Source organism: Anolis sagrei, chromosome X, assembly GCF_037176765.1.
Source record: "Anolis sagrei isolate rAnoSag1 chromosome X, rAnoSag1.mat, whole genome shotgun sequence".
NCBI lineage: Eukaryota > Metazoa > Chordata > Lepidosauria > Squamata > Dactyloidae > Anolis > Anolis sagrei.
Genome location: NC_090034.1, coordinates 68,048,662 through 68,070,658, shown reverse-complemented (window position 1 = coordinate 68,070,658; position 21,997 = coordinate 68,048,662). Strand labels below are relative to the sequence as shown.

Genomic DNA, 21,997 nt, shown 5'->3' with positions numbered 1-21,997 from the left:
TTCTCCTTTCAATGGCCAGTGTTGTGTGTACCTCTTAAGTGTATGTGTTTGTTTGAAAGCCAGGGAGGCTGTGATTGTGGTTCCAGTGCCCAAAACCACATCCTTGTGTCTCCATCCCTTTCCTCTCCAAAGTCAGATGCCTGCTGAGAGGGAGTGCCAGCCTCTCCATCCCCTCAAAGTTTGGCGCTCTTTAGAGGGAGAGGGAAGGAGACACTAAAAAAAAGAAGAAGAAGAAAAAACAGGGGGGGGGAGAGAACCAAAAAAAGGGGAGTTTTGGCACAGTGGGTTAAAGCACTGAGCTGCTGAGCTTGTTGATCGAAAGGTCGCAGGTTCGATTCCGGGGAGCGGAGTGAGCTTCCGCTGTCAGCCCTAGCTTCTGCCAACCTAGCAGTTTGAAAACATGCAAATGTGAGTAGATCAATAGGTACCGCTCCGGCGGGAAGGTAACGGCGCTCCATGCAGTCATGCCGGCCACATGACCTTGGAGGTGTCTACGGACAACGCTGGCTCTTCGGCTTAGAAATGGAGATGAGCACCACACCCCAGAGTCAGACATGACTGGACTAAATGTCAGGGGACTACCTTTACCTTTACCTATTAGGACCGGAAACATCGGTAGACAGTGGATCTGTTTAAACAGGGGGTTAACCACTCCACTTAATTTGCTTCTGTTAACAATCTGCCCACAGACCTTGGACTAACTGCAGTTTCTGGGCTGTCTTCAAGGGCAGTCCCACGTAGAGTGCATTACAGTAATCCAACCTGGAGGTAGCTAAGGTGGGGACCACCACAGTCAAGTCATGATATGTTTACTGATTTTCTTTTTACAGCTTATTATGAATTCTTTCAATAAATAGCCCACAAAATGGCCCTTTAGATCAATTTTCTTGTGTCTGGTTTCTTTATTTCATGGTGCAAAGGGATTGGCGCCTTCCTTCCCATGCGCCTTGGGGAGTTCCCATGGCTTTGTACAACCCATCTGGACCATCCTCTCCAGATCTTCTCCTTTTGATGCCCAATGTTGTGTGTGTGTCTTGAGTGTGTGTGTTTGTTTGAAGGCCAGAGGGGCTGTGGTTGTGGTCTCCGTGTCTCCATCCCTTTCCTCTCGGGAAAGTTGGATGCCTGCTGAGAGGGAGTGCCAGCCTTTCCATCCCCTTAAACTTGGCCCTATTCAGAGGGAGAGAGAAGGAGACACTCAGAAGAAGAAGGAGGAGGAGGAGGAGGAGGAGGAAGAGGAGAGGAGGAGGAGGAGGAAGAGGAGGAGGAGGAGGGGGGAGGAGGAAGAGGAGGAGGAGGAGGGGGGGAGGAGGAGGGGGAGGAGGAGGAGGAGGAGGAGGGGGGAGGAGGAAGAGGAGGAGGGGGGAGGAGGAGGAGGAGGAAGAAGAGGAGGAGGGGGAGGAGGAGGAGGGGGGAGGAGGAAGAGGAGGAGCAGGGGGGAGGAGGAAGAGGAGGAGGGGGAGGAGGAAGAGGAGGAGGGGGGAGGAGGAGGAGGAGGAGGAAGAGGAGAAGAGGGGGGAAGAGGGGGGAGGAGGGAGGAGGAGGAGGAGGAGGAGGAAGAGGAGGAGGAGGAGGGGGAGGAGAAAGAGGAGGAGGGGGAGGAGGAGGGGGGAGGAGGAGGAGGAGGAGGAGGAGGAGGAAAAAAAGGGTTGTGTTGTCTAGTGTGTGTGTGTGTTTTTTTTTTTTTGAAAGCCAGGGAGGCTGTGATTGTGGTCCCAGTGCCCAAAGCCGCATCCTTGTGTCTCCCTACCTTTCCTCTCCAAAGTCAGATGCCTGCTGAGAAGGCTTGCCAGCCTTTCCATCCCCTCAAACCTGGTCTTATTCAGAGAGAGAAGGAGACACTCAGAAGAAGAAGAAGAAGAGGAGGAGGAGGGAAAAAAGGGTTGTGTTTGTCTAGAGTGTGTGTGTTTGTTTGAAAGCCAAGGAGGCTGAGATTGTGCTCCCAGTGCCCAAAGCTGCATCCTTGTGTCTCCATCCCTTTCCTCTCCAAAGTCGGATGCCTGCTGACAGGGAGTGCCAGTCTTTCCATCCCCTCAAACATGGCCCTATTCAGAGGGAGAGAGAAGGAGACAGAAGAAGAAGAGGAGGAGGAAGAAGAGGAGGAGTAGAAGGAGGAGGAGGAAAGAAAGGCTGTGTGTGTCTAGAGTGTGTGTGTGTGTGTGTTTGAAAGCCAACGAGGCTGTGATTGTGGTCCCAGTGCCCAAAGCTGCATTCTCATGTCTCCATCCCTTTCCTCTCCAAAGTTGGATGCCTGCTGAGAAGGAATGCCAGCCTCTCCATCCCCTCAAACTTGGCCCTATTCAGAGGGAGAGAGAAGGAGACACTCAGAAGAAGAAGAAGAGGAGGAGGAGGAGGAAGAGTAGAAGGAAGACGAGGAGGAGGAGGAGAAGGAGGAGGAGGAGGAGGAGGAAAGAAAGGTTGTGTGTGTCTAGAGTGTGTGTGTTTGTTTGAAAGCCAAGGAGGCTGTGATTGTGGTCCCAGTGCCCAAAGCTGCATTCTCCTGTCTCCATTCCTTTCCTCTCCAAAGTTGGATGCCTGCTGAGAAGGAGTGCCAGCCTCTCCATCCCCTCAAACTTGGCCCTATTCAGAGGGAGAGAGAAGGAGACACTCAAGAAGAAGAAGAAGAAGAAGAAGAAGAAGAGGAGGAGGAGGAGGAAGAGGAGGAGGAGAAGGAGGGGAGGAGGAGGAGGAGGTGGAGGAGGAGGAGGAGGAAAGAAAGGTTGTGTGTGTCTAGAGTGTGTGTGTTTGTTTGAAAGCCAAGGAGGCTGTGATTGTGGTCCCAGTGCCCAAAGCTGCATCCTCCTGTCTCCGTCCCTTTCCTCTCCAAAGTTGAATGCCTGCTGAGATGGAGTGCCAGCCTCTCCATCCCCTCAAACCTGGGACTAATCAGAGGGAGAGAGAGGGAGACACTCGAAGAAGAGGCGGAAGAAGAAGAAGAAGAAGAAGAAGAAGAAGAAGAAGAAGATTTATTTATTTATTTCGAATACTTCTACCCCGCCCTTCTCAACCCCCTAGGGGGGACTCAGGGCGGCTTACAACCGGCACAATTCGATGCCAACAATTCAACAAGTAAAATACATAGCAACAGTAATCACAAATAGTTAAAAATAGTCAATTAATACAATGACAACTAAAAGAAAAGCTAATCTACTGGCTAACGTTCACAGAGTTCTAAAAATCCGTAAGTCCATTCATCATAATCATAGTCCTTACCAATCTCTGGTCCTCATTACCTTGTCAGTCTGCCAGATTACCCAAAGGCCTGGTCCCATATCCATGTTTTCAACTTCCTTCTGAAGTAAAGGAGGGATGTCGATGACCTAATTTCCCCGGGGAGTGAATTCCACAGGCAAGGGGCCACCACTGAGAGGGCCCTGTTCCTCATCCGCAACAGTCTCACTTGTGATAAAGGTGGGGCCGAGAGCAGGGCCTCCCCAGACGATCTTAAACTCCGAGGTGGGACATAGAAGGAGATACGTTCGGACATATATGCTGGGCCGGAGCTGTATAGAAGAAGAAGAAGAAGAAGAAGAAGAAGAAGAAGAAGAAGAAGAAGAAGAAGAAGAAGGGGGGGAGGAGGAAGGGGAAGAGGAAGGGGAAGAGGAAGAAAAAAGGATTGTGTGTGTCTAGAGTGTGTGTGTGTGTGTGTCCCAGTGCCCAAAGCCGCATCCTTGTGTCTCCATCCCTTACCTCTCCAAAGTCAGATGCCTGCTGAGAGGGAGTGCCAGCCTCTCCATCCCATCAAACCTGGCCCTGTTCAGAGGGAGAGAGAAGGAGACCTGGCCCTGTTCAGAGGGGGAGAGAGGGAGAGAGAAGGAGTTCAGAGGGAGAGAGAAGGAGAAGAAGAAGAGGAGGAGGAGGAGGAAAGGGTTGTGTGTGTCTAGAATGTGTGTGTTTTTTGAAAGCCAGGGAGGCTGAGACAGTGGTCCCAGTGCCCAAAGCCGCATCCTTGTGCCTCCATCCCTTCCCTCTCCAAAGTCAGATGCCTGCTGAGAGGGAGTGCCAGCCTCTCCATCCCATCAAACCTAGCCCTGTTCAGAGGGAGAGAGAAGGAGACCTGGCCCTGTTCAGAGGGGAGAGAGGGAGAGAGAAGGAGTTCAGAGGGAGAGAGAGGGAGAGAGAAGGAAAAGAAGAAGAAGAAGAGGAGGAGGAGGAGGAAAGGGTTGTGTGTGTCTAGAGTGTGTGTGTTGTTTGAAAGCCAGGGAGGCTGAGACAGTGGTCCCAGTGCCCAAAGCCACATCCTTGTGTCTCCATCCCTTCCCTCTCCAAAGTCAGATGCCTGCTTAGAGGGAGTGCCAGCCTCTCCATCCCATCAAACCTGGCCCTGTTTAGAGAGAGAGAGAGAAGAAGACAGAAGAAGAAGAGGAGGAGGAGGAGGAAAGGGTTGTGTGTGTCTAGAGTGTGTGTGTTTTTTGAAAGCCAGGGAGGCTGAGACAGTGGTCCCAGTGCCCAAAGCCGCATCCTTGTGTCTCCATCCCTTCCCTCTCCAAAGTCAGATGCCTGCTGAGAGGGAGTGCCAGCCTCTCCATCCCATCAAACCTGGCCCTGTTTAGAGAGAGAGAGAGAAGAAGACAGAAGAAGAAGAGGAGGAGGAGGAGGAAAGGGTTGTGTGTGTCTAGAGTGTGTGTGTTTTTTGAAAGCCAGGGAGGCTGAGACAGTGGTCCAAGTGCCCAAAGCCGCATCCTTGTGTCTCCATCCGTTCCCTCTCCAAAGTCAGATGCCTGCTGAGAGGGAGTGCCAGCCTCTCCATCCCATCAAACCTGGCCCTGGTCAGAGAGAGAGAGAAGGAGACCTGGCCCTGTTCAGAGTGAGAGAGAGGGAGAGAGAAGGAGTTCAGAGGGAGAGAGAAGGAGAAGAAGAAGAGGAGGAGGAGGAGGAGGAGGAGGAGGAGGAAAGGGTTGTGTGTGTCTAGAGTGTGTGTGTTGTTTGAAAGCCAGGGAGGCTGAGACAGTGGTCCCAGTGCCCAAAGCCGCATCCTTGTGTCTCCATCCGTTCCCTCTCCAAAGTCAGATGCCTGCTGAGAGGGAGTGCCAGCCTCTCCATCCCATCAAACCTGGCCCTGTTTAGAGAGGGAGAGAGAGAAGGAGACACTAAAAAATAGAAGGAAAAACGGGGAGAAGGAAGAACCAAAAAAAGGGGAGTATTAAAAGATGCAGGGAAGAGCCAAGCTGGTCTCCCCAAGCCGGGTTTGATTTGGTTCAGTCCAGCTGCAGCAGCTGGGAGGGGAAGGGGGAAGAAAGGGCTCCCTATTATGCCTTTGGATCCCCCCTACTATCACTCCCAGGGAAAAAATACATCTATATCTATCTATATATTGATACTACAGTGATATATAATAGCTTCAGGGTGTTATCCTTCCGCCCGGAGCTGGAAACCTCCTGCCTTGCTTTCTGTCTCTTCCCAAGAGATGGTTTTACGCATCCAAGAAAGGGGGGATTGAAAGAAGGAGAAGGAGAAGGCGCCAAGCCAATCACCCAGCAGCAGCACCTCTTTTTCTCTCTCTCCATCCCTCCTCTCTATCTCTCTCCCTCTCCCCCCCCCTCCTTTGCCAACCCAGCTTCCTCCTCCTCCTCTTTCTCCTCTTCCCTCCTCCCTTCTTCCTCCTCCTTTCCTTCCCTCCTCCAAGCAAATCAACCCCTCGGTTCCTCTTTGACATGCAACCCGCTTTCGGTTGGGACAAACCGGCATGCCGCTGCAGCTTTAAACGGCATTGGGGGAAATTGGGGATTTTTGCTCTCATGACGGTGGAGGTGAGCTATTGGAGCCGGATTCTGCTGCTGTCGGTGGGGGTTTTGGCATCCACAGCCGCCGGTAAGTAAGGCTTTTTGGTGGGAGAGGGAAGGAAGAAAAGGAGGGCGGGTGAACTTTGGAGAGCCCTTCAGAAGGTTCTGTTGGCCAGTCTGCAGTCCATTGGTGTCTCAAGCTTAGCTGGAGCATCCTTCTCTCTCCTGCTTCCCTTTTACATTAGGTGCAAGGCTTGGAGCCTTTCCTCCCTCTTTCCTCTCTGCCTCTGTGGTGCTTCCCTCTCCAAAAAGGAAGACAGGATGGGAAACTTTGCAAGGATCTGGTTGGGAAAGGGGTGCCTGTGTCCAATATTGCAAAGGCTGGATTTCTTGGGAGGATGGATGGAGATGGGATGCTTTGGAAGAGAGAGATTCCCTTCTGCTCGGGGCAGTTTTTCCCCAAAGCAGGGGAAGATGTCCATCAAGATAGGTGAGGAAGAGCATTCCCCCATTTTGGAATCTCTGCCCCTCTCTGTCTTTGGACAGAAAGAGGAGGCATTCTTTCCTCCAGTGTTTCTGTAGGTCTTGGGTGCCTATGGAGCTGCCAGGGGACAGATACCAGTCTTAATGTATTGTTGGAGGCTTTCATGGCTGGAATCACTGGGTTGTTGTGAGTTTTCTGGGCTGTCTGACCATGTTCCAGAAGCATTCTCTCCTGATGTTTTGCCTGCATCTATGGCAGGCATCCTCAGAGGTTTGGAGGTCCGATCTCTGTTTTTCATACAGAAGAATCATAGAATCATAGAATCAAAGAGTTGGAAGAGACCCAAGCTGCACATTTGCTTTGCCTCTGCCCCTTTCATCCCTCATGGCTTGGTCAATGTAGATGTGCCTTCAGACCTTTACTGGATACTTAGTCAAAATGAATGGGAAAAACTTGCCTCCGATAGTATTCATAGAATCAAAGAGTTGGAAGAGACCTCATGGGACATCCAGTCCAACCTCCTGCCAAGAAGCAGGAATATTGCATTCAAATCAACCCTGACAGATGGCCATCCAGCCTCTGTTTAAAAGCTTCCAAAGAAGGAGCCTCCACCACACACCAGGGCAGAGAGTTCCACTGCTGAATGGCTCTCACAGTCAGGAAGTTCTTCCTCATGTTCAGATGGAATCTCCTTTTTTGTAGTTTGAAGCCATTGTTCCGCGTCCTAGTCTCCAGGGAAGCAGAAAACAAGCTTGTGCCGTCTTCCCTGTGGCTTCCTCTCACATATTTATACATGGCTATCATATCTCCTCTTAGCCTTCTCTTTTTCAGGCTAAACATGCCCAGCTCCTTAAGCCGCTCCTCATAGGGCTTGTTTTGACCCTGCACAAAATCTAAGACTCACACATAATACACTTCTTCCTCTTCCCTTGAGAAAGAAGGCAAAAGTTTATATATTTGTGGAATGTCCAGGGTGGGAGAAAGATATATAAAACCCCATTTTCCTAGTTTCCAACAGAGCTGTTGGAGTGGACCACTTCTGTTGGAGTGGTACATCATAAGACTAAATAAAGAGCAAAACTCAAAAACAGGGAAATTCCAGACAAGAGACAACCAGGGCTAGCTAATCACCTCCCAAGAAAGGATTCCTCCAGGCAGTAAGAAGTCAGACCTTGAAACTGCTGGACCATTAAATGCCAATCAAGGTGGCCAATTGAATCATTCTCTCCTGACATTTCACCTGCATCTATGGCAGGCATCCTCAGAGATTGGGAGGTCTGTTGGAAACTAGGAAAATGGAGTTTATATATCTGTGGAATGTCCAGGGTGGGAGAAATATATATAAACCCCATTTTCCTAGTTTCCAATGGATCTGTTGGAGTGGACCACTTCTGTTGGAGTGGTCCGTCATAAGACTAAATAAAGAACAACACTCAAAAACAGGGAAATCCCAGACAAGAGACAACCAGGGCTAGCTAATCACCTCCCAAGAAAGGATTCCTCCAGGCAGTAAGAAGTCAGACCTTGAAACTGCTGGACCATTAAATGCCAATCAAGATGGCCAATTGAATCATTCTCTCCTGACATTTCACCTGCATCTATGGCAGGCATCCTCAGAGATTGTGAGGTCTGTTGGAAACTAGGAAAATAAGGTTTATATATCTGTGGAATGTCCAGGGTGGGAGAAATATATATAAACCTCATTTTCCTAGTTTCCAATGGATCTGTTGGAGTGGACCACTTCTGTTGGAGTGGTCCATCATAAGACTAAATAAAGAACAACACTCAAAAACAGGGGAATTCCCGACAAGAGACAATCAGGGCCAGCTAATCATCTTCTAACAAAAGTTTCCATCAGGCAGTAAGTAGCCAGACCTTGAAACCGCTGGGCTATTAAATGCTAATCAAGGTGGCCAATTGAAAAATTTGCACCTACATCGAACAGACAAGAGTTCTTTCTCCCACCCTGGGCATTCCACAGATATATAAACCCCATTTTCCTAGTTTCCAGCAGATCTGTTGGAGTGGACCACTTCTGTTGGAGCGGTCCATCATAACAGTAAAAAAAAAAGAACAACACTCAAAAACAGGGAAATGTTAGGAGAGAGTGCTTCTGGAACACAGCCATACAGCCTGGAAAACTCACAACACAACCGGTCTTCTCTCCTGGATTTTGGAGGCTAAAAAGAAGAATCGAAGGCATCCATTTGACCCTGGTTTCCTTTTTTAAAAAACAAAACACACTACAGTTAGGAAGACGAGACCCTGAATAAATGTCTGAAAAGTCTGCCTTGTCTCCTGCGTGTGTCCTTGCTGCAGAACCTGAGCCAAAGAATCACTCCATTGCTGAAGTTTCATCTCTCCAAGGGCTGTGGGTGAGGGATGGGAAGAGTGCCGTTCCATTGCTTCCCTAGAAGGGTGTTTGGGTTCTTTGGGTTTAAGGTTTTATGGGGATTTCTTTATTAACTGATTTTTTTTCGGGAGGCAATTCTTCCCGGCAAGAATGAAAAGTGGCTTGGACCCTTATCTGAAACATGATTCATCATTGTGTTGAGTTGAACCCAAGGGGAGAACAGAATTCGGGCGAAACCTGCCCGGGAATGCACTGATTTATTGTCGGTCAACTTTATGGCTCTGGATGATACACAACACTGAAGTCTTTCATTCAGAAGGAGCAGGATTTGGGTTGACAATCAGCTGTTTGTTTAGGGATATCTTTCTGGAAACAGTTATGGAGATGCAGGCTTGAAGGTGGGCAAGGCGTGGGGAGCTGTCAAGTTGAAGAGGGATGACATATTCTTTTTGAATGGCTACTCAGCCTTTTTTTTTTAATCTATTGTGGTTCCATGTATGTAGGGAGAGGAATCAATTTCTCTTAATAATGGGACTCTGGGCAGACATGGTGGATGAGTTGTCTCTTGGTCTGCTCTTTCTCTTGCCTTCCTTGAGCCCATTGCTTCCTCATATAGTGATTTTCCTGCTTCTTGGCAGGGGGTTGGACTGGATGGCCCATGAGGTCTCTTCCAACTCAATTTTTCAATGATTCTATGAATTTCTAGGATGACTTGACTATTATTCTCCATCCTTGTATATTCACAGTTCCTTGTATAGCCACCAATCTTATCAAACAGACTTTTTCTTGGAGTCAGTCTTTGGTTTGTGTTATCTTATAAATACTATTTACTTATCAGGTGCTGATTCTCCTTTTCCCCTCACCATTCCTGGTCTCAGTGGGCTTCAGTTGGGTTGATGTGTCGTCTCCTCCACCCTCAAACCCACTTTCTTTCTGTGTGGATTCATGTGTTCTTCACATCCAAATCTATTAATTCTAGTTGTTGGTGTCTATTAATTTTCCTCACTGTTAGTTCATTTCTTTGATTTTAAGAACAACAATAAAATCACCTAACTCTTCTTTCTTCTCTGAGTTGGCAATATCTTATTATTATTATTATTATTATTATTATTATTAGTGTGGTGAAGCAGGGTTTTTTTTGTCGTGTCAGGAGTGACCTGAGAAACTGTAAGTCGCTTCTGGTGTGAGAGAATTGGCCGTCTGCAAGGACGTTGCCCAGGGGACACCTGGATGATTTTTGATGTTTTTATCATCCTTGTGGGAGGCTTCTCTCATGTCCCCGCATGAGGAGCTGGAGCTGATAGAGGGAGCTCATCCACCTCTCCCCGGATTCGAACCTCATCATCATCATCATCACTTTATTTCTTAATTAGTCGCTCTCCACCAAAGTGCTCCGAGCGACTTACAATTTAAAATAGCTTATACACAGCTTATCAACCTGCGACCTGTTGGTCTTCAGTCCTGCCAGCACAGGGGTTTAACCCACTGCGCCACTGGGATGAAGCAGTGATGATACTGGTTTAATGTTTCAAATGTTCTGATGTATTTTATAATCCTATTTTAAATGTTGGTTGTAATTTTGCATTGTTTTTAATGGCATCGAATAGCTGCCTAAGTTGTAAAGCCGCCTTGAGTCCCCTCCGGGCTTGAGAAAGGTAGGGTAGAAATGACATAAATAAATATTAGTATTATTATTAGTTTTATTATTTATATGTACTACTTCTTTCATGCTTCCTGGTTCATTTGGTTGTGTAAAAGTTGATGTTTCAGTGTCTCTTGCAGTCCCTTGCTCTCTGAAAATGGTTCCCGATTGAGAATCGAGAGTTATTCAGTAATGGAGCAGATGGAACTGGAGTGGTGCCACATTGCCCATCGGGTGCCCACTTTGATCCATTTCTTTTTCTCCTGGAAAAATGGGGGATTTTTCAGCAGCAGTGACCAGGAATGTCCAAAGTGTGGCAGTACAGTTGTGTGACTGAAACGACCGAAATGTAGTTGTAGCCTGTATTAAATGCATATGTCCAGATGTATATATGAACCTGCTCACCTTGCATTAGCCTCTTTCTGTCTCAAAACGGAAACCTGTCAATTGTTCCACTTGCTTGTTGGTAGCGTTCCTTGAATAGGCATTTTAAAAAGTAGTTGTGAGGTGGTGAGCAAGATTTCTCTCACTTTTCTCTACATACATAAATCATTTTTTTCTTAAATGATTCAGCAATCAAGCTAACTCGTGTTTGAAACAGCTTTTCTTTTCTTATTTTTGCTAAGAAGGAAAATAGTATTTCTCTTTTCAATGAAATGATATCGTGATTTTTTTTCCATTGAAGTATCTCAAAGCAAATGTCATTTTCCTCCCAACTTGTTATTGGAAGAGATTGATTTTCTTAGAATGAGTGCTTGAGCTCAATTTGTAACCATGAGAAAGATGATCCTGTACAACAGTGTTTGTCAACCTTCCTAATGCTGCGATCCCTTAATACAGTTCCTCATGTTGTGGTGACCCCCAACCATAACATTATTTTCATTGCTACTTCATAACTATAATTTTGTTACTATGTATTGTCGAAGGCTTTCATGGTCGGAATCACTGGGTTGTTGTAGGTTTTTCCGGGCTATATGACCATGTTCTGGAGGCATTTTCTCCTGACGTTTCGCCTGCATCTATGGCAAGCATCCTCAGACCTCACTACCTCTGAGGATGCTTGCCATAGATGCAGGCGAAACGTCAGGAGAAAATGCCTCTAGAGCATGGCCATATAGTCCGGAAAAACCTACAACAACTCAATTTTGTTACTGTTATGAATCACAATGTATGCAGGATGTATTTTCATTCACTGAACCAAATTTGGCACAAATATCAAATACGCCCAAATTGACTACTGGCAGGGTTGGAGGAAGGATTGAATTTGTCATTTGGGAGTTGTAGTTGCTGGGATTTATAATTCACCTACATTCAAAGAACATTCTGAACTCCGTCAATGATGGAATTGAACCAAACTTGGTACGCAGAACTCCCATGACCAGCAGAAAATACTGGAAGGATTTGGTGGGCATTGACCTTGGGTTTTGGAGTTGTAGTTCATCTATATCCGCTGTGGACTCAAATAATGATGTATCTTGACCAAACTTGGCATGAATACTCAATATGCCCAAATGTTAACACTGGTGGAGTTTGGGGAAAATAGACATTTGGGAGTTGTAGTTGCGGGGATTTATCGTTCACCTAGAATCAAAGAGCATTCTGATCCCCACCAACAACAGAATTTCGCCAAACTTCCCACATAGAACCCCCATGACCAACAGAAAATTCTGTGTTTCCTGATGGTCTTTGGCAACGCCTCTGACGCCCCCACGTCCCGACCCCCAGGTTGACAAACGCTCCTGTACAACAACCCTTTCTACAGCCTTCCTTCACCATTCAGTAAAAGAGAAATTGATTCACAGTCTGTAGAGAAAGCTTATTTGATTCTGGTACTGTTTCTAATTGGATTCAATTGAGAGGTAATTAATTGCATTTTTAAAAAACCCTTCTTTCAGCTTACACTATTATTCTCTTACAACAGCCCTATGAGATAGACCATGGTAGTTACTGCCTCAGTATCCTCCAGTCAGCTTGCAAGTTAAATAGGTATTTACTATTTTATTCACTGATTGCATATTCAAACTGCTAGTTAACTAGACTTCTCTAGACAGCAATATATTGAAAATTATAAAATGCAGCAGAATTGAATATATGACAAACTACTTGAGAATGGGTGTATTAATATTGTGTGCAAGGGTGAGGAATGTAACTTAGCCCACTTTTGGGGTCCTCAGATTTCATTCAAGTTGAACCTCTCCATCCAGTGTAATTTCGCGAAGCCCCTGACCTCCAAAGACCCAGTTTGAGTCCCCCCTGGGGGGTTGAGAAGGGCGGGGTAGAAGTATACGAAATAAATATTCCAACCCCAAAGTTGATCAAAAGTGATGCAATGCCATTATAGTCACCTTTTGATGTAGGAAAGACCAAGATAAGCCTGCAGATGGTGGTATTGATGCTGTTGGGAATGATGGTGTCTAGAGCAGTGATTCTCAACCTGTGGGTCCCCAGATGTTGACCCACAACTCCTAGAAATCCCAGCCAGTTTACCAGCTGTTAGGATTTCTGAGAGTTGAAGTCAAAGCATCTGGGGACCCAGAAATTGAAAACCACTGGTCTAGAAAATAAATAAATTATCACCATCACTCGACGGTCAATGTGTGGTCTTCACAATGTCATTGGAGGTTGCTATTGTCGTATTCCTCACTATGGGGTTTGGTAACTGAGCAGTGATGGGATTTGGAGTCTTGCAATATTTCAAGGGCTGCTTGATTCCCTGATTGGGAAGATCTAACCCTTCCTCTTAGAGGATCAGCCAAGGAGAACCAACTGTTGGGATGGTCATTTTTGGCTGGTATGTGGCCTCCTCACCCCCATTCCTAGCATTCCATGATATTGAAGTGCAAGTGTTTGGAATTACATAGCCCTTGGACTATTTCATGACTGAAGTTCCCATCAGCCTGTACTCACCATAGCCAAAACTGGGGGATGTGACAACAGCAACCTTCAATGACATTGTGAAAACCATGTGATCCTTCTCCCTACCATGGTATGAATGGGTTAGAGCCAGTGTATGTGGGAATATAACTCTGGAATCTAGGGTTTTAATTTCTGCTCAGCCATTGAAACCCATGGAGGAACTCTGGGCAATTCACAAACTCTCAGCCCCAGAAAACCCTGTGATGGGTTCACCTTAGGGTTGCCATGCGTAGGAAGTGACTTGAAGGTAGAGAAGAACAAAGTGTGAATGTGACAACCACCCTCTAGTTCAGACCAGGAGGTAAATATTTGACCACACTGCATCTTTCCCAGAATGAAGATTATCCAAAAGTGGAAAGCGGGGCATAACAATCATTTCACATCAAGGGTGATTTGATTCAGTCAAAAGGATTTAAGTCCACATCTAAATCACTTCTCTGCAGAACGTCAGTTTTAATGATGCAGATCATAGTTTAAATCATTCATGGAGAAGACTCCATTTAATCGTCATTTTGTAAGGAGAAATGCGTTATTGATTAATATATTGTTAATACATTTTCAGAGATTCAATTTGAATTGTTTTCCAGGCAACTGCTCACTTGGTCAAAAATTGGATTCTCTGCATTTGTATCCAGACTCCTCCTCCCAATCCATATCTACTCTGGCTCCCATAATCCTCTAAATTCATTGGCCTTATCTATTATGGAATTTGAAGAAAGATGAAGAAGAGAGAAAGAGAATTCATGCACTTCAGGATGAAATCACCCATAGAAAAATATTATCTCTCTCCTCTGTGAACTGCTGTTCAAATAGTCCTAGAATACAATTAGAAATTATATCATTAGTATCCGTGAAGATAGCTATGGCCAAAAGTTATTTTTAACTACAGCCAGTCCTTCACATTTGTGCATTGAATTATTCGCAGATTTGATCAATATGGTCGCTTTAGGAATCTCTGGGTCCTTCAGTGTTAATCTGTTGATAGTTTCTACCGGACGGTATTCATAGAGCAGAATTTCTCAACCTGGGGCTCGGGACCCCTGGGGGAGGGTTGTGAGGGGGTTTCAGAGGGTTCGCCAAAGACCATCAGAAAACATCTATTTCTGATGGTCTTAGAAACCCCATTGGCAGAGAAGGCTGAAGATCTCTCTGCCTGTCCTTCTCTTCCTTTTTGGAAACAGACAGCGAATCCTCCCACCAAAAGCCCTTCTGTGTTGTGATTGACTAGCCTCTCAATTGACCTCTCATTCAAGGGGAGGGCTGTTTCTGAGACTCCAAGCAGGGAAGGAGGAGCAGGCGTGCTTGGTGCATGACATCAAACCCTTTCAGTATTTTCTGTTGGTCGTGGTTCAATTCTATCGTTCAATTCCATCATTCAATTCCATCATTGGTGGAGTTCAGACTGCTCTTTGATTGTACGTTAACTATAAATCCAAGGAACTACAACTCCCAAATGACAAAATCAATGCCCCCACCCAACCCCACCAGCATTCAAATTTGGGTGTATTGGGTATTTGTGCTCAATTTGGTCCAGTGAATGAAAATAAATCCTGCTTATCAGATATTTACATTATGATTCATAAAAGTAGCAAAATTACAATTATGAAGAGGCAACAAAAATAATTTTATGGTTGGGGGTCACCACAACATAAGGAACTGTATTAAGGGGTTGCAGCATTAGGAAGGTTGAGAACCACTGCCATAGAGTCACATTGGAAGACCTCTACTATTGGTTGCACCTCTACTATAGAATGGATACAGTTTGACCCCATTTTAACTGGCTAAGTGCTATGGGATCATGGGAGCTGCACTTTGGAAAAGAATGCTAAAAATCTTTAAAACTTCAACTCCCATGATAGTATTGAGCCATGGCTACTTAAGTGGGGTCAAACTGCATTCATTATACAGTGGAGATGCAACCCCGGAGATTCCTAGAGAGAACAACTCTGTACACATGTGTAAGTCTTCTAGCACAATTCTATGGTCAACCTCTGGAAGATCCCCTCTATTGTGGGGATCCTGTGCCCTTAGCCTCTATGAAAGCAGAGGACCTACTGTTGTTCTTTAAAAATGAGATATTGTTTTAGATCTCATACAAATTTTAAAATTCATGATAACATAATTGATTTTTATCGGTATTGTTTCATACTCTCATGAAAGCTTTAAAGTTGTTAAACATACATGCACGTATATTCTTCCCAGGATTATAGTGCTATTGTGCAGAGCCTCAGGGATACCAAGACATTGGGTTGGCCCTGGATATCCACATATCCATATCTTCACACTGTTATACCCTTTCCATGAAAAGGCTTGCACCAGTTTACTACAAATGACAAGTCTTTCACCAATAGGGATATTTGGATAGAATGTATAAACAGACAATGTTCAACAATTCCTTGTGATGACTGCAATACTGTTGGGTAGTCTCAACTTGAGTAGATCCTCCAAATCAATGAGGAATCAATATGTTTGTTGTTGTTGAGCACCTCCAAGTCATGTCCAGCTCATGGAAACTCTAACATGAACCTATAATGGGTTTTCCTGGTCAGATTTGTTCTGATTGCATTCAATTTTGCTATTGACTTCCTCTGAAACTGAGTGACTGTGACTTGCCCAAGGTTATCCAGTGGGTTTCAGTCATGAACCTTGAGCAGGAATTCTGACTCTAGTTCCCGGAGTCCTAGGCCCCATTTAATCTGCCATATAATGCAGTTAAACTGGATTATATGAGTCTACACTGATGATACCATGCACTTTCCCTCGTCCAACATTCAAGTCACTACGCCACTCTGGTTCTAAGACTGGATCTACACCATCATATAATCCAGTTTTAAAATGCAGATTAACTGCATTGAACTGGATAATATGAGGCTACAATGCCATGTAATCCAGTTCAGTGCAATTAATTTGCATTCTGGCAGTGTAGATCCAGCTTTAGTTAACATTATAAATACCGTTGATTCCATGGCTTCACTATATTTGGAATAACAATGGGATTTAAGACCATATATCTATATATGATCTACAATAAGTTCCTTTCTTCAGATGCAAGTATTTTTCACCTCTCAAGGAATGGACCACCACAAATATCCTGTATTGTTCTTCTTCTGATTAATGTCTGGATTCCATATTCTAATCCTGCAGTTTCACATCATGTGGACTGCCCCAAAATTTCCAAAAGCTGATGGAATAAACAATGTGGGTCTCATATGGTTTAACTCTGACCATGACGTTGATACAACTAGAATCATTTGCGAGACTAAGGCCCCTTCTACACTGACATATAAAATCCCTATTATTTGCTTTAAACTGGATTATATGGAAGGTTAGACTCAGATAATCAAGATCAAAGCAGATATGTGGATTATCTGCTTTGATAATCTGGATAACACAGAAGTGTAGAAGGGGCTTCAGTGTGCATCTACCCCAGGGGTTCTCAAACTAAGGCTCGGGGGCCGGATACGACCCTCCAAGGTCATTTACCCGGCCCTCGCTCAGGGCTAGCCTAAGACTGAAATGACTTGAAAGCACACAACAACAACAACAATCCTATCTCATCAGCCAAAAGCAGGCCCACAGTTGTGTGTGCATGGGTGACACACCTACCGCCGGAGGACAAAGAAGACGCACACACTGGATTGGGGCCACAACTTATTTATTGATTACAGAAACAAGGGTTGGCTGCCATGCATGGGTTCTGGATCAAGGATCAGTCAGCCCGCTGCTGACTGATAACCATTCCATGCCAGGGTCCTACCGGCACAATACCGGGTCTATGCTTCCATAGCACCCTGGGACCACCAGACACCCCCCCCCCTCTGCTAGGGGGGCGATAAGCAAGACAGATCCAGAGCCCATGCCCCTGCCAACCAGGAAGTTGTGACGAAATTGAAACATGGCAAAACAAACAGAAAAACACAAACGTGAGACTGCCGAGTGGGTGGGATGGATCAACAAAGCAGGCCCGGTGCCTGCACCCAACTGCAGCAGCCTTAAAAAGGCCTCCGGGACAAAATGGCGGCCAGCCCCATTCAATGGGCGAGCAGGGCGGGGCTTACCGCCGATTGGCCAGCTGGCCGAATGGCGGGAATTTCTCCTGCCGCGCAGGGGCTACTGGGGAGAAGAAGCGCCTGCAGAAGCACCCAACGCCGCAACGGCCCCGCCTGTTAAGTCAGGCAGGGCATTTCCCATTGAAATACTAATAAGTTTCTATTTGTTAAAATTGTTCTTCGTTTTAATTATTGTTTTAAAGTGTTTTTTTCACTACAAATAAGATATGTGCAGTGTGCATAGGAATTCATTCATGTTTTTTCACATTATAATCCGGCCTTCCAACAGTTTGAAGGACTGTGATCTGGCCCTCTGTTTAAAAGGTTTGAGGACCCCTGATCTACACTATCAAATTAATGCAGCCTGGCACCACTTTAACTCGCATGGCTCAGTACTATGGAATCCTGGACCTTATAGTTTGGGGAGGCATTTGCACTGTTTTTCAAAAAAGGCTAAAGATATTCCCTTCACTTTATATTTAGCCGCACATTTGCTTTGCCTCTGCCCCTTTCATCCCTCATGACTTGGTCAATGTAGATGTGCCTTCAGACCTTTACTGGATACTTAGTCAAAATGAATGGGAAAAACTTGCCTCCGATAGTATTTATAGAATCAAAGAGTTGGAAGAGACCTCATGGGCCATCCAGTCCAACCCCCTGCCAAGAAGCAGGAATATTGCATTCAAATCACCCCCGACAGATGGCCATCCAGCCTCTGTTTAAAAGCTTCCACAGAAGGAGCCTCCACCACACTCCGGGCAGAGAGTTCCACTGCTGAACGGCTCTCACAGTCAGGAAGTTCTTCCTCATGTTCAGATGGAATCTCCTCTCTTGTAGTTTGAAGCCATTGTTCCACGTCCTAGTGTCCAGGGAAGCAGAAAACAAGCTTGCTCCCTCCTCCCTGTGACTTCCTCTCACATATTTATACATGGCTATCATATCTCCTCTCAGCCTTCTCTTCTTCAGGCAAAAACATGCCCAGCTCCTTAAGCCGCTCCTCATAGGGGTTGTTCTCCAGACCCTTGATCATTTTAGTCGCCCTCCTCTGGACACATTCCAGCTTGTCAATATCTCTTTTGAATTGTGGTGCCCAGAATTGGACACAATATTCCAGGTGTGGTCTAACCAAGGCAGAATAGAGGGGTAGCATGACTTCCCTAGATCTAGACACTATGCTCCTATTGATGCAGGCCAAAATCCCATTGGCTTTTTTTGCCGCCACATCACGTTGTTGGCTCATGTTTAACTTGTTGTCCACAAGGACTCCAAGATCTTTTTCACACATATTGTTCTCAAGCCAGGCGTCCCCCATTCTGTATCTTTGCATTTCGTTTTTTTCTGCCTAAGTGGAGTATCTTGCATTTGTCCCTGTTGAACTTCATTTTGTTAGTTTTGGCCCATCTCTCTAATCTGTCAAGATTGTTTTGAATCCTGCTCCTGTCCTCTGGAGTATTGGCTATCCCTCCCAATTTGGTGTCATCTGCAAACTTGATGATCCTGCCTTCTAGCCCTTCATCTAAGTCATTAATAAAGATGTTGAACAGGACCGGGCCCAGGACAGAACCCTGCGCCACTCCGCTCGTCACTTCTTTCCAGGATGAAGAGGAAGCATTGGTGAGCACTCTCTGGGTTTGTCCATTTAACCAATTACAGACCCACCTCACCGTAGTTTTGCCTAGCCCACATTGGACTAGTTTGTTTGCCAGAAGGTCGTGGGGGACCTTGTCGAATGTCTTACTGAAATCCAGGTACGCTACATCCATGGCATTCCCCGCATCTACCCAGCTTGTAACTCTATCGAAAAAAGAGATCAGATTAGTCTGGCATGACTTGTTTTTGATAAATCCATGTTGACTATTAGCGATGACCGCATTTGTTTCTAAGTGTTTGCAGACCACCTCCTTAATAATCTTTTCCGGAATCTTGCCTGGTATATTGCAAGAAGGCTGACTAGCATACATATTTGCTCCCATTTTTCCCCAGACTCATCAACATCTTTTTTTTTCCCCCAGTCTCTCCCGTCCTGGAAGTTGCTTGTTTTTCCCCTTGCAGATCCTTGTCACTGCAGTGGCTTTGATGTCTACTTTTTGATCCCTCGAATTATGCAAATCATCTGCTGGTTTCAGTTTGTGCAAAAAACGGATGAGAGGGAGATGACTGATTGGGCAAATATGTCTTTAGTTGTTGTAAATTATTGAAGTAAACTATTGACATGATTGGAGCATTCTGTATCTGGAGCAGCAAGAAGCTACAGGAAATGCTGCACCATTAGGGCATTTCCCCTGTCTTTGATGTCAGTTGTCTAAGGGTGCGTCTACATTGTAGAATCAATGCAGTTTGTCGTCATTTTAACTGCCATGGTTCAATGCTATGGAATCATAGGAGGTGTAATTTGTTGATGCATCAGCCCTCTTTGGCAGAGAAGGCAAAGGGCCTTGCAAAACTACAACTCCTAGAATTCCACAGCCATGGAAGTTAAAGTGGCCTCAAACTGTATTCATTTGACAATGTAGAAGCACCTTTTGTCCTCATGATGAATGTGATTAAAAGACTGTATAACTTCTTATTCCAGATTCATAATTACTTAGCACATCTAGAATTAATGGAGTTTGACACCACTATAACTGCCATGACTCAATACATTGAGTGGTGTCAAACTCTATTAATCCTATAGCATAGAAGCACCATGAAAGTAATCAAACTATCATACTTTTCTCATAGAGAGTTTCCATGGGTGCAAGTTCGTGACTCCTCAAATTCAAAAAGAAAATAATGTCATGGTTAAAGGCAGTGGTTCTCAACCTGTGTGTCCCCAGATGTTTTGGCCTTCAACTCCCAGAAATCCTAACAGCTGGTAAACTGGCTGGGATTTCTGGGAGTTGTAGGCCAAAACACCTGGGGACCCACAGGCTGAGAACCACTGGTTTAAGACAACCTTTGCCAGTCTGCTGCCCTCTAGATCGAACAGCAACTTCAACCATCAGTTGCAAGCCAAGAGGTCTAGAACAGTGATTCTCAACCTGGGGTCCCCAGATGTTTTTGGCCTTCAACTCCCAGAAATCTTCACAGCTGGTAAATTGGCTGGGATTTCTGGGAGTTGTAGACCAAAAACATCTGGGGATCCCAGGTTGAGAACCACTGGTCTAGACTGTGAAAAATGCCAGGTATTTATATAATTCCAGCACATAGAAGCCTACGAATTGTAACTCAGTTGGTGATGGATTTTGAATTTTCTGCTGGAGAGATATAATACTGCTCTAGTTCAAGAGAGTGGATTAGAGCTCATGAGCAGAGGATACCAAGAAGTTCCAGCACTACAAATTCCATGGAAAATAGTAGTTAAAGTAAAATCAAAGTACAGCTGACCCTCCAATTTGGGGGGGGGGGGGTGTTAGTGGTAGAGGACCCATGAAAGTGAATTAAAAAATTTTTTAACCGGGAAGAACATCTTTTTAGGAATTACTACGTCCTCCTGTATGACTCTATGGTCAACTTCTGTTGGAAGTTGACTATATCTCTCTACAGGACAATCTATACTAGAGAAGTGTTCTCTTTATGAATGTCTAGATCTTCCAATGGCATTCTATGGTCAACTTCTGCCAGAAGTTGTGCTGGAGAACTTGGAATATTCTTGAGAGAGTTGTACTGAAGAAACTAGAAATTTCTAGAGAAAACCTATTACAGTATAGTCTCGTTTATCCAACCTTCACTCATCCAACATGCTGTATTATCCAACACAGTCTGCCTCCTGCCCACAGTTATCTCAATACATTGCGATGTTTGGGTGATACATTCGTAAATACAATAATAACTACATAACGTTACCGTGTATTGAACTGCTTTTTCTGTCAATTTCTTATAAAACACGATGTTTTGGTGCTTAATTTGTAAACTCATAATCTGACGTTTAATAGGCTTTTCCTTAATTCCTCCTTATTATCTAACATTAGATCTTCTGAAGAAGCTCTTCTCTTGCTCCTGCCTGCATTGCAAGTGCGACTTGTGGGGATGAGGGAGAGAGCCTTCTCTGTGGTGGCCCCCCAGCTCTGGAATTCACTCTCTAGAGATATTAGGCAAGCCCCCATGCTGTCAATCTTCAGGAGGAACCTGAAAACCTGGTTATTCCAATGTGCCTTCAATGATTGAATGTAAGATACTCCCTGACCAAATTTTGCACAAAATGACCTCAGAAGCACTTTATTTTATGGTTCGTGCAATTAAATCCTTCCTCATCCCGGATCTTCCTTCCCAATAATTTACACTGCCCAATCTCCCAGTGTTTTAAAATTTTATCCTTAAATTTGGCCCTGCCCCATGTAATTCTGTGTGTTTAATGTCCGATTTGATATTAGAATCATAGAATCAAAGAGTTGGAAGAGACCTCATGGGCCATCCAGTCCAACCCCCTGCCAAGAAGCAGGAATATTGCATTCAAATTACCCCTGGCAGATGGCCATCCAGCCTCTGTTTAAAAGCTTCCAAAGAAGGAGCCTCCACCACACTCCAGGGCAGAGAGTTCCACTGCTGAATGGCTCTCACAGTCAGGAAGTTCTTCCTCATGTTCAGATGGAATCTCCTCTCTTGTAGTTTGAAGCCGTTGTTCCGCGTCCTAGTGTCCAGGGAAGCAGAAAACAAGCTTGCTCCCTCCTCCCTGTGGCTTCCTCTCACATATTTATACATGGCTATCATATCCCCTCTCAGCCTTCTCTTCTTCAGGCTAAACATGCCCAGCTCCTTAGGCTGCTCCTCATAGGGCTTGTTCTCCAGACCTTTTATCATTTTAGTCGCTCTCCTCTGGACACATTCCAGTTTGTCAATATCTCTCTTGAATTG

The 21,997-nt window shown here is 45.3% G+C and overlaps 1 protein-coding gene across 5 annotated transcripts in view; it reads left to right on the top strand.

Annotated features, from left to right (window-relative positions):
- Nucleotides 1-5,367: 5,367 nt before the first annotated feature.
- CSMD2 (CUB and Sushi multiple domains 2) overlaps nucleotides 5,368-21,997 on the top strand; it is a 984,984-nt gene continuing 968,354 nt past the window's right edge. For 4 of the 5 annotated variants that reach the window (XM_067473669.1, XM_067473670.1, XM_060784605.2 and 1 more), the window contains exon 1: nucleotides 5,368-5,808. In XM_067473669.1, coding sequence (XP_067329770.1) covers nucleotides 5,652-5,808 — 157 coding nt within the window. In that variant the 5' untranslated portion in view covers nucleotides 5,368-5,651. The remainder of the gene's footprint in view (nucleotides 5,809-21,997) is intronic. The other variant, XM_067473671.1, reaches the window with a different exon arrangement.